General features: G+C 57.9%; 4 protein-coding genes across 4 annotated transcripts; 1 reads left to right on the top strand and 3 right to left on the bottom strand.

Moving 5' to 3' along the window:
- Positions 1–821: 821 nt before the first annotated feature.
- On the bottom strand, positions 822–2,152 carry A1O3_08429 (uncharacterized protein; the record flags this gene model as incomplete). The annotated part of the gene is made up of 2 exons (XM_007738527.1): positions 822–1,012; positions 1,300–2,152. The coding sequence occupies 2 exons, from the start codon at positions 2,150–2,152 to the stop codon at positions 822–824; spliced, it is 1,044 nt and encodes a 347-aa protein (XP_007736717.1).
- Positions 2,153–3,285: 1,133 nt separating this feature from the next.
- A1O3_08430 (uncharacterized protein) lies at positions 3,286–5,321 on the bottom strand (the record flags this gene model as incomplete). The annotated part of the gene is made up of 4 exons (XM_007738528.1): positions 3,286–3,647; positions 3,794–4,519; positions 4,614–4,869; positions 5,082–5,321. 4 exons carry the CDS (start codon positions 5,319–5,321, stop codon positions 3,286–3,288), a joined length of 1,584 nt encoding a protein of 527 aa, XP_007736718.1.
- Positions 5,322–6,593: 1,272 nt separating this feature from the next.
- Positions 6,594–10,671, top strand: A1O3_08431 (5-oxoprolinase (ATP-hydrolyzing); the record flags this gene model as incomplete). Its single annotated transcript, XM_007738529.1, has 3 exons — positions 6,594–7,575; positions 7,646–9,777; positions 9,841–10,671. 3 exons carry the CDS (start codon positions 6,594–6,596, stop codon positions 10,669–10,671), a joined length of 3,945 nt encoding a protein of 1,314 aa, XP_007736719.1.
- Positions 10,672–10,798: 127 nt separating this feature from the next.
- Positions 10,799–12,399, bottom strand: A1O3_08432 (uncharacterized protein; the record flags this gene model as incomplete). Its single annotated transcript, XM_007738530.1, has 3 exons — positions 10,799–10,955; positions 11,035–11,908; positions 12,018–12,399. The coding sequence occupies 3 exons, from the start codon at positions 12,397–12,399 to the stop codon at positions 10,799–10,801; spliced, it is 1,413 nt and encodes a 470-aa protein (XP_007736720.1).
- Between the last annotated feature and the right edge of the window lie 70 nt (positions 12,400–12,469).

A 12,469-nucleotide genomic window follows, 5' to 3' on the forward strand; every position in this document is an offset into this window, starting at 1 on the left:
TCTGTGTTCAGGGGCGGGGTAAGACTGCTGGAGGTAGATGCTGTACGTATATGGATTCTCCGGTGCGTTGGTGTTGGTGTTGGTGACTGTGTAACTGTGTATGCTGGACACAAATACTGTACGTAGATGGATTACTTTGGTGTGTTTGTGTTTGTGGCTATAGGTATATTGACGTTGATATTTGTGGCCATGCTATGTTTAGGTTATAGTATATGCACTGAGGGATCCCCTGGATCGAGTGTCTCGGTGTCTGCGAGATCCCTCTGGAGCCTGAGCCTGAGCCTAAGCTGAGCCTTAGACCCGTCGCATATGGACTACAGTATGATATCGGTCACTCGCTGACAAGCCGAGTCGAGTCGAGTCGTCGCGCCCGAAGCCGAAGCAGAAGCCGATCTCGGCTCCATGGTCCATGGCCCACCGCTCTACGCTCCACCCTCCTGCCAAAGGTTGAAATGTATGTTCTCTATCAAAGGAGTATAGGGGAGCCCAGACTGTAGGTATGCCTATATCTATACCAGCCTTGTAGTTAAAGGGCAAGGCTGGGAATACCCAAGTTAGTGCCTAAGTTGGACAGCTCTACCCTCCACCCTCTTGTTAAACTTAGGCGCTAACTTTAGGCCCCTTAGCCTAAATGGCATTGTCAGTCTTACCCGTTAACTAGAAGACTGGCACAGGTACACCTATAGTATAGTCTAGGCTCCCCTATACGACTTTGGTAGAGAACATAGAACATTTCAACCTTAGACACCTCCACCTCTACCTCTACAGTCCCAAATGGCCCATGTCCATATCCATATCCGTGTCAATGTTCATGTCCATGTCTATTTGATACCCAAAGACATCTTGACCAGTTGCTTGTACACCTGCACACAGCGAATCAGGTCTGGGATGGCCACTTGCTCATTCTCGCCGTGAGCGTGTAGAATCGAGCCGGGCCCGTACAAGTATCGCTTGTGGTTGCCACGGAGCCGGGGGATGTCTGTTCCAAACGACACGGGCATCGCCTCTAAGCCTAGATGGATTAGTGAGTTAGCGTAGGATGATCGTCGAGGATGTGTGATTCATGACAGTCTCGCATGTATACGTAGGCAACCTTCTGGGATGGGCCATGGGTGATAGGCAAAGACAATAGGGATGGGCCATGGGGATGGGTAGTGGTAATTGGAAATGGTAATGGTAATGGTGATAGGCATCGGCAATAGGGATGGGCCATAGGCCATAGGTAATGGGCCATGGGTAGTGGTAACAGGAAATGGTTATGATAATGGTAATGGTACTGGTAACGGGCTAAAAACTCACCCTCGACTTCATGGTCCAGCAACGTCTCGGGATAAGCAAAGTTCTTCTTCAGCGTGACATTTGGGTATTTCGCTACGGTGTGCTGCACCAGTTGTTCAATGTCGGGCAGATCAGCCGCGACGCGAATGCCACAGAGGGCGTAAGCATCGGCCGCCAGGACATTGTAGGCCATTCCGCCCTGCACCTTGCCGCAGTTAAAAGTGGTTGGGCCCAACAGCGTGGAGACCGGATATTGGAGAGACTGCAGCTCGTCGAGGAGGGCGACCAGGGTGGCGGTGGCACTGTAGCCTTGCTCCGGGTATCCCGAATGACAGGCGACGCCTTGTGCGTACAGCTCGAAGACATAGTGGCCCTTGTGGCCGACGGCCAGCTTGCCTTCGGTGGGCTCGCCGAAGACGATGGCCTCCCATGACAGGTTCATGTCGTTGGCCGCAAGCATGCCCGGCCCGCCCTTCTCCTCGCCCACGACGAACAGGAGAGACGTGTCGCCTGGCTGGAGCAGCCCTTCGGCCCGGAGTTCTTCGGCCGCCACGATCTGTGCCGCCAGCGGCCCTTTGTCGTCACACGCGCCGCGGCCGTAGATGATGTCGCCGTCGAGCCGCCACTCGATGTGTGGCGGCACCGTGTCCATGTGGGAGGTTAGACAGGTGCGCGCCTGGCGATCGCGGCCGAGGTATGCGTAGACGTTGTTGCGCCGGCCGCTGGAGTCGATGGGGATCAATTCCACCGTGTAGCCGCGGGCTGAGAGATATTGCGCGAGGAACTGGCCAATTTCGTATTCATCCTCGCTCACCGACGGGATCGCCATGAGTTGTTGAAGGAGATGGACTACGGGGGAGTCTGTGTGTGCCATGTTGGACGGACTTTGATAGATGTCAACGGCAAGTTGTCAGCGGTTGACTGTGTGAGCTGAGACGTGTTGAGCGTGTTGAGTCTGTCGAGCTTGATACTTATATAGTATCCAGCGGTTGAGCGATGTGAGCTGAGACGTGTTAAGCTTGTCGAGCGTGGCACTCTGTTCGCCGGGGTCTAGTATATAGTGTCCAGTGGCTAGGCGGTCTGAGATTTGATGTGGACGGGACTTTGATGGATGTCAACAGTAAGTTGTCCAGCGGTTGAGCTGTATGATCTGAGAAGGGTTCCTCTGTTCACCGGGAGATAGTATATAGCAACCAGCGGCTGGGGCGGCTTGAGATTCGATATGGACGTCGACTTTGATCTATGTCAACGGCAAGTTGTCCAGCGGTTGAGCGGTATGAGTTTAGACGTGTTAATTAAGCCTGTCCAGCTTGACACTCTTTTAGTATACAGTGTGCATCGGCTAGGGCAGTCTGATATTTGATGTGGGCTCCCTCCGCCCGTGATATGGGGTAGTGATATGGTATTTGGCCACAGTGCATACTAGTAGGCCGGTTGGTTCTCGGCACGGCAGTGCGTCCCGCCGATGCCTATGTAAATACTGCGAGAATGGAAAAGAGTTCTTTAGAGCCTATGTATTGTAAGAAAGGAAAACAGTCCTCTAGACTTGAGGACATGGTTGATTCTCATAGTGGTACAGATGAAGGTCCGCAGATTCTATTCTCCCATCTTATCACCCGGTTCGTTATTCGTTAATGATAGAGATACTAGGACGGCAGGAGGGAGGTCCAGGGGACACGCCGTCTTCCCCTTCCTCCATATGAAGATGGTACCAGACGGAACAGCACAGGCATACAGTAGACTAGATACTCCCCAAGGTAAATAACGCAAGGTAAATCGAGTACCTTACCCGCCGGGGGTGACACATATCTCACATGACAGTTCTCCCACTACCCAGCCTAGGTATCTTCTAGACCTTCGACTCTGCTTCTGCTCCAGCCAGGCAAGCCAAACCACAAACGACCCGTTGGAAGGGCCTTTCCCTCACAGAGACCATGGACTTCGACTTCGACTTCGACTTTAAATTGGACTTCGTCTTCGTCTTCGTCTTCAACTTCAACTCCAACTCTAGATAGAATACTTGAAATGGGGATCGTAGTCACCCAGCTCAGGATTCGGTTCGATAGGGTCTCCGGCCTGCTCGGCTGCCAGGAGTTTTGCCGCGCGTTTTCGATTGACCACGGTCATGGAGGCTGCGAGGACAAGAACGACCACCAGGGCCAGGACGGCCAGCCCGAGACTGATGGACAGACCCCTGATGTATCGCGGGCCTGACTGTGTCGTGAAGATCTGTCCCACCGCGACGCCGGCCGTGTTGGCCAAGGTGAGAGTGAAGCCGACCATGGTGGCTCGCTTGTAGTGCCTGGCCACGTTGTCTTGTAGCCACATGATCGACAGGCCGGTGGTCGGGTAGATACCCAGGGCGGCAACTAGAGTCCAGTCAGCATTTCAGGTCCAGGTCCAAGGAAACAGAACCAAGGAACGAAGGAACGATCATTATCGTCATCGTATCCAATCGAATCACATTGACGTAGGGTTAGGCTTAGGGTTAGGGCTAGGATGAGGCTTAACGTACTGAAACATGCAAAAAACCTGACTTTGAGGTTCTCGACGCTGATCAAAATGGCGTAGCCGACAATCAGACAGAGCAGCGGCCCGGCCAGGAACGGCCATCGAACCCCCACCCGGTCGGAGAAGTAGGCGAGCACCAAGAAAAAGACCAAGGCACACATGTAGATGGGCACGGTCATCAGATTGGCGTGGATAGACGTATAGCCCAGGCCTTTGACGATGGCGGGCAAGAAGGTGGTCAGGCCGTACAGCGAAATGTCGACGGAGAACTGATAGACCCAGAAGGCGTACCACTTGGGGTCGACAAAGGCCTTGAAGCATTCCTGCCAGGAGAAAGCTTCGTCGTGGCCCCAGCTCTTGTCGGCCTCGTAGCGGGCGTTCATCATGGCCTTTTCTTCCGCGGTCAAGAACCAGGCGGTGGTGGGGGTGGTGGGGAAGAGGAAGAAGAAGACAGGCACCAGCAGCAAGGTCATGGCGCCTTCTATGCAGAACAGCCATCTCCAGCCTTCGAATCCATTGGGGCCGTGGATCTGGGTCAGACCAAAGGCCAGGATGCCGCCAAACGCGCTGGAGAAGGCGCTGAAGGCGAAGATGACGGAGGACCGCTTGCCTCGCTCCGACTTTTTGTACACCCAGCCGAGGTAGACGTTGATACACGGGATGAGGCCGGCCTCGAACAGACCGATCAGCAGGCGACAGGCATACAAGCCTTTGTAATTTTGGATGAATGCTGTAGCAGATCTGTTTAGTGGGGACCAGTTAAGAGAAGAATAGAGAATAGTGGACAGAAGAATAGGAGAAACAGAAACAGCACAAACACTTACCCATGCCCAGGGTGGTGCATCCCCAACAAAAAGCCGACACTGACATCAATTGTTTCGGCCCGATGATCTTGAGCAGCACGGCCACGGGGCCTTCAAACGGGACGTACGTGGCGTACAGCAGCGTGGTCGCGGTGCCAAATTGATTGCCCACCAGACCAATGTCTTTGGGCATGCCGGAGATGTTGGCATTGCCCAGATTGCTGCGGTCGAGGTTGGCCATCATATAGAACAGGCCCATGGCGCCGACGGCGAATATCTAGAGAGCAGACATGTCAGTGTCAGAAGCAGAAGCAGAAGCAGAAGTAGAAGTAGAAGCGTGGTTGTGGTTGTGGTTGTGGTTGTGGTTGTGGTTGTGGTTGTGGTTGTGGTTGTGGTTGTGGTTGTGGTTGTGGTTGTGGTTGTGATTGTGGTTTAAGTTCAGGGCTGTTGCACGGCCATGGCCATACATAGGTACACATATACACATACATCGAATTTCCTCATCATTTTCGCCTCCTTGGCCGGGTCCAGGTAGACGGCGCATCCTACTTCCTGTTCCCGGTCCCGGTCCTGCTTCTGGTCCGGCTTGGTGGCAGCCTCGGCTGGCTGGGTGAGAGCCATGGCCATTTGCTTTTCTGTCGGATTTGGATGGGAGTCTGTTGATGTTGATTTCGATGTCGATGTTGGGTCACGGGTGTAGGTGTCGTTGACAGTGACAGCTTCGACCATTGTGGGAGTCCAAGCGTCGCTTTGAATGGCGGGGTTGGTTCTCAAAAGGATCACGCAGTCTCCAGGAGAAGGCAACCTTGACCTTGAGTTGCAGTGATTGTTCTCAGCAGGATCCAGCCGTAAAGAGACAGATCAGATCAAACGAGAAGAGATGGACGGCTTTCTCGTGATGTGCCTGTGCCTGTGCCAGCAGCCAGACGAGAAGACGCAGGTCAATAAATTAGCAACCGGCGCGATATCGATATACATACGCAGACCCATAGCGACAATACATATAATGTAGTATGTAGGCCAGCCGAGGTGTCGTACGGTAACCAATCCCCTTCACAGCGGCACCATCATCCCCCAGCCATCGGATGATAAGGCTGGATCAGAGACTGGAGTTGAGATACAGATCCAGATCCAGACACAGACCCAAACTCAGATACGTGAGTCAACGTCACCGTCTCCGACTCCGTCTCGCAAGCTGGATGACTGTGAATGTCAATAATGGCCCCCCGGTCGCAGCCTCGTCATCACATATGTGTTTTGGACCAGACCCTAGTGCAAAATTGATTGATACCCAGGGCAATCCAGTCCAATTGGTTCTTTCAGGCCGAGATGGATCGATAAAGAGTGGATTCCATCGTCTCGGCTTGATAAGTTATCAGCCGGGCCTCCTGAGCCTAATGGGGCGCCTGAGCCGGCGTTGAGCACTGGCTTGCCGGCGATGGGAGATCCACACCCTGTCCTCTATGATGGATCCGTGCACCCTGATACTGTCTCCGTAGCACTGCGAATATTTGTGTATCGAACGAGACAAATCCTGGCGCCCAATCATCGTCCTCGGCATCGACATCAATTGTCAGTCGGCACGGCAGGCTGTAGCGACCGAACCTTGTCGGGATCTGCTCTGGGCTAGGGCATGGTAGGGCAATGCTGATGGAGCGATATAGGTATGTCGGTCGGGTCGAATTGAGACAATGTTCTACTATCCCTGTCCACTGTCCACTATCCACGTTGCACCCGCGGTGCAAACAAGGCAACCAATCCAGTAACCCGTGTTGGTGGCAAGGTGCTAGTATACTATCTTACCGTACGCCCTACTCTGTCCACACAGTGCCTTGCATAAGAAGGAAGAACGAAGAACAAAGGTCCCAAGTGACTTAACCCATGTATCCGTCGGCCGGCCAGGTATTGTTATTATAATCATTTGTGCCAGTCCAGCAGCAACTGCAATCGAAGCTTCTAGTTGTTGACATCGACATCGACGTCGACATCGCCGTCGCCACCATGTCGGCCAGAGAACCGGGAATTCGCATTGCCATCGACAGAGGCGGTACCTTCACCGACGCCTGGGCCCAGATCCCCGGCCGCACACAGGACGTGGTGTTCAAGGTCCTCTCGCAAAGTCCCGATGAGTACGACGACGCGCCGACCGAATGCATCCGGCAGATCCTGGAGCTGGCGTCGGGCGCGCCTATCCCGCGAGGAGTGCCGCTCGACCCCGGCCCGATCGAATTCATTCGCATGGGCACGACGGTGGCGACCAACGCGCTGCTGGAGCGCAAGGGCGAGCGCGTGGCCCTGCTCATCACGCGCGGATTCCGCGACATCCTCCGGATCGGCAACCAGGCGCGCCCTCACATCTTCGACCTCTCGGTGCACCGGCTGAGCAAGCTGTACGACGCCGTGGTCGAGGTGGACGAGAGAGTCACCATCGAGGGTTTCGCCGAGGATCCCGACCCAAAGCCCATCGACGTCACGGCCGATCCGGCGCTGAGGACGGGCCTGACGGGCGAGGCGGTGCGCATCATCAAGTCGCCCGACTACCAGGTCGTGCGGCGCCAGCTGCAGGGATTGTGGGATCAAGGCTACCGGAGTGTTGCGGTCGCCATGCTGCACTCGTACACCTTCCAGGACCACGAGCTGGCCATCGCCCACATCGCCCGAGAGATGGGCTTCAGAGTCGCCGCCTCGTCCGAGCTGCAGACCATGGCCAAGATCGTGCCGCGCAGCCAGTCGGCCGTCGCTGACGCCTACCTGTCTCCCATCACCGACGACTACCTCACCAACTTCCGGAAGGGCTTCCAAGGCAAATTCGAGGATGGCAATGCCAACAAGCTGTTCCTCAACCAGTCCGACGGCGGCTTGACCGCCTTCGGCAATTTCACCGGCCTTCGAGGCGTCTTGAGCGGGCCGGCCGGTGGCGTGGTCGGCCTCTCCAGGACATGTTACGACGCCCAGGACGGCACGCCAGTCCTCGGGTTCGACAGTGAGTACCACTCTCCATCCCCTCTCCCACTCCCCTCAGGCAGAGTGAGCTAACCGGGCGGCCTCGACAGTGGGCGGGACCAGTACCGACGTCGCTCGCTATGCCGGATCCCTCGAGCACATCTTCGAGAGCACCATTGCCGAAGTGACGATCCAGACGCCGCAGCTGGACATCAACACCGTGGCTGCGGGCGGCGGCTCCATGCTGTTCTGGGAGAACGGCCTGTTCAAAGTCGGCCCCAGCAGTGCCGGCGCCAACCCGGGGCCCGCCTGTTACGGGAAGGGAGGCCCTCTCACCGTGACCGACGCCAACTTCTTTCTGGGGAGGATCATCCCCGATCTGTTTCCTCGCCCGCTGGACCTGGACGTGGTCAAGACGAAGTTTGCCGAAATCACCACGCAGATCAACCGGGACACGGTCGGCCCCGGCCAGCTCAGTGCCGAAGAAGTCGCCGCCGGCTTCCTGTCGATTGCGAACGCCACCATGACGCGGCCCATCCGGACCTTGAGTGAGGGCCGCGGCTTCGACACCGCCAGTCACAACCTGGGCTGCTTCGGCGGCGCAGGAGGACAGCACGCAGTCGCGGTGGCCCGAGACCTGGGCATTCGACGGGTCATCATCCCCCGATACTCGAGCATCCTCTCCGCGTACGGCATGGCGCTGGCCGACGTGACCGTGGAGAACCAGGAACCGGAGGCGCTGACCCTGTCCACCGAGACCTTGCCCCGGCTGGAGTCGCGGTTCGAGAGATTGTGCGCCGCGGGGGTGCGAGGGCTGACGGCCCAAGGCTTCGCCGAGTCGCACATCCAACACGAGCTGTTCCTGAGCATGAGATACCAGGGCAGCGACACCGCCCTCATGATCCCACACCCCGGCGACATGGCCCAGTTCGCTCACGCCTTCACCGAGCGTCATCACCAGGAGTTCGGCTTCACACAGCCGCGCGACATCCTGGTCGAGGATGTCCGGGTGCGCAGCGTCGGCAAGGGGGCCGACCTCCACCTGAAGAGCCCCTTCGAGGAGCTGCAGCAGCTGCGCACCACGCCGCCCGCCACGCCGGTCGAGCCCGAATCGAAACGGAAGGTGTATTTCGAGGCCCACGGCTGGACGGAAACGGGGGTGTTCTTCCTGCAGCATCTCCCGCTGGGCACGCATATCAAGGGCCCGGCCATGGTGGTCGACCCGACTCAGACCATCGTGGTCGACCCGGCCAGCGAGGCCACGGTGCTCTCGGAGCACCTGATCCTCGAGATCATGGACGTGGAAAAGGCCGCCGTAGCCACCGACGTCGTCGACCCCGTGCAACTGAGCGTGTTCGGCCATCGCTTCATGAGCGTGGCCGAGCAGATGGGCCAGACCATGCAAAAGACGTCCATCTCGGTCAACATCAAGGAGCGGCTCGACTACTCGTGCGCCGTCTTCTCGGCCGACGGCGGCCTGGTGGCCAACGCCCCGCACATCCCCGGTCACCTGGGCTCCATGAGCTATGCCATCGCCTACCAGGCGCGGTTCTACAAGCCCGGAGAACTGAAGCCGGGAGATGTCCTGCTCAGCAACCATCCGTGTTCGGGGGGCACCCATCTGCCTGACCTCACCGTGACCACACCGGTGTTCGACGATGACGACCATCCCACTGAGATTCTCTTTTTTGCCGCCAACCGCGGCCACCACGCCGACATTGGCGGCATCCAACCGGGCTCGATGCCGCCCAACTCGACGGAGCTGTGGCAGGAGGGTGTGGCGGTCGAGTCTTTCAAGATGGTCAAGGAAGGCGTCTTCGATGAAGCCGGCCTGAGGGAGATTCTCGTCGACATTCCGGCCTCCTACCCGGGCTGTAGTGGCACCCGCACCCTCCGCGACAACATTGCCGATCTCAAGGCGGCGGTGGCGGCCAACAACCGCGGCATCCAGCTCATCCGGGCCTTGGTCAGGGAGTATTCGTGGCCCGTCGTTCGCTTCTACATGGAGGCGATCCAGAACAACGCGGCTCAGTCGGTGCGGGAGCTGCTCAAAGTGTTTGCGAAGCGCTTCCAGGGCACCGAGCTCCAGGCGACGGATTACCTCGACGACGGGACCCCGCTCGCCTTGAAGGTGACTATCGACGAGGACACAGGCGATGCCATCTTCGACTTCAGTGGCTCGGGCCCCGAGCAATTCGGCAATCTCAACTGTCCGCCGGCGGTCATGTATTCGGGCATCATGGTAAGTCGGACGGGAACCCCAGAGAAAGAGAAGAACACATGACTGACCATGACCTTTCCACAGTACTGCTTACGATCCATGATCTCCACCGACATCCCGTTGAACCAGGGCTGCCTGAAGCCGATCCAGATCAAAGTGCCGCCCAACTCGATCCTGTCGCCCTCCCTGAAGGCCGCGACGGTGGGATCCAACGTCGAGACCTCGCAGAGGATCGTGGACCTGATCTTCAAAGCCTTCCAGGCCTGTGCGGCGTCGCAAGGGACCTGCAACAATCTGACCTTTGGCTACGGCGGCACCGACGCAACGACCGGCCAAGTGGTGCCCGGCTTCGGATACTACGAGACCATTGCCGGCGGCTCCGGCGCGGGCGCCGACTGGGACGGCGAAAGCGGAGTGCACACCCATGTCACCAACACGCGCATCTCGGACCCCGAGATCTTTGAGCGGCGCTATCCCGTGCTGCTGCACGAGTTTTCCATCCGCGACGGCAGCGGCGGCGCCGGCCTCCACCGGGGCGGAGACGGCTGCGTGCGAGACATCGAGTTCCGCATTCCCATGCAGGTCTCGATTCTGTCCGAGCGGCGAGTGATTGCCCCCTACGGCATGGCCGGCGGCGAGGAGGGAAAGCGAGGCGTCAACCTCTGGATCCGGCGTGATCCAGACGATGGCACCGTCCGCACCATCAGCCTGGGCGGCAAGGCCACCACGCCCATGAACGCCGGTGACCGCATCATCGTCCTCACTCCGGGCGGCGGGGGCTACGGCCCAGACCCCGATGCAGTGGCGAGCAAGCAGATCGTGGGTGCGTTCAAAATTGGCGACAAGTTCTCCAGCAGCAACGTGAGGGCGCACGGCAGTGTGGCGGAAAGACAGGCAAAGGCGACTGGGAATTAAAAGACTTGCAAATTATACGATAGATGAAGGACCGGCTGGAGAAAGCAATCGGCTTGATGGTCCAGAATAGCATTGGCAGACCAATACAGTTCCGTTGTAGAACCGGCGATCATCTAGCATCTAGCATCTAGGGATAGTCCTTTGCGGCAATGCGTTGCGTGTTTCCCGGAATCATCAGCGGCAGCGGGTTGTTCCACCGAGTCCATCGACGGCCCTCCCAGACATCCTCGACGGGCAAATCATTCCTCCACACTTGGGCGTTCAGCTCATTCTGCCTCCAGACCCTAGAAGCACATTAGCATCAGCCCGCCGACGCGGAAATATTAATAAATATCAATATCGGGGGCAAGACGGAGTCCGTACCTGAGAATGTTTTCTCCCACCAGCTTTCTGACCTGCTCGTCGCTGGCGCCTCTCCTCATGACGGCTTCGATCAGCTTTGGATAGTCCGCGACCGACGAGATGCCGTGGGCCAAGGTCACCGTCCCATCGAAGTCGGCCCCGATCCCGACGTGATCCCAGCCGGCCACCTCGACCACGTGCATGATGTGGTCGACCGCCGTTTCGAGATTGGCCGCCTCGGGTTCCTGGGCGTTCAGAAAGCGCTTGACGAACATGACCATGAGCACGCCGCCGTTGGTCTTCAATCGGGCAATCACGTCGTCCGGGACGTTGCGGTAGTTCCGTGCCAGCTGGTAGCAGGCACTGTGGCTGAACATGACCGGGGAGCGCGTCCGGTCGAGCACCTGGCGCATTGTCTGGTGCGACACGTGTGAGAGATCGACCATCATGCCCAGCCGGTTCATCTCCGCGATGGCGGCAGCGCCAAAGTCCGAGAGGCCCGCGTCCTTGCCGGTCTCGGTGACGGTCGAGGCTGCCGTGGCAAACGGATTGTCGCAGTTGTGAGTGACGGTCATGTAGCGCACCCCCGCGTCGTAGAGCTGCCGGATGACCGCGATGGAGGAGCCGGCCTGGTGCATGCCTTCGGCGCCCAGCATGGAAGGGATCTGGCCCCGTCGGAACGCGGCCCTCGCACAGGCCGAAGACTCGCAATAGTCGAGCTCGTCGTAATGGGCGATCATGCGCTTGGCCACGTCGATCTGCTCCAGTGTATCCCGCACGGCGTGCGAAGGGTCGTCCAGGTGGACGAGATCGGGACATTCGACAAAGACTGACCAGAATTGGCCGCCCACCCGGCCCTCTTTCATCCTTTGCAGATCTGTGTGGCTGGCCAGACCTGTCGAGATACCCGGCATCACGCATCAGTGGTCATTCGCAGCATCGCGCCCGGAAGTAGACCAGGTCCATGCCCATCCAGGGGGGATGCACAGTATAGTCGCACTCACCTTCATGGAAATTGAACTTGCGTCCATCGTAGATTCGGTTCTTCAGCTCCAGCCTCAACAGATATGGCAGGTCATTGTGCCCGTCGATCAGCGGCGTGGTGGCCAGCACTCGTTCGGTCCGGGCCTTGAAGTCGAGAGGACTGATGGTCCGCCCAGCTTGGTAGCCATAGAGGGAGGTCATCCAAACCCCCAGCACAATCGCGGCAACCGCACCCGTGACCCTCGAGAAGAATCCCAAGCCCAACCCAAATCTGGGGCCGGTGTTGCGTCGCTCTGCGATGACCACCTGACGATCCTCGTTGCTTCCGCCTGGATAGTCGGATTCATCTTCTGGCTCGGCAACTCTCCGACGAGCAATGACAGAAGTGGGAGGATTGCTCATTTTGACGCCAGTGACTGCCTGTGCCAATGCTGCCATCGAGTGAGAGCCGCCCGACAGTTGTTGGTCAAAC

Source organism: Capronia epimyces (genome assembly GCF_000585565.1).
Source record: "Capronia epimyces CBS 606.96 chromosome Unknown aczIQ-supercont1.8, whole genome shotgun sequence".
In the NCBI taxonomy this organism is placed as follows: domain Eukaryota; kingdom Fungi; phylum Ascomycota; class Eurotiomycetes; order Chaetothyriales; family Herpotrichiellaceae; genus Capronia; species Capronia epimyces.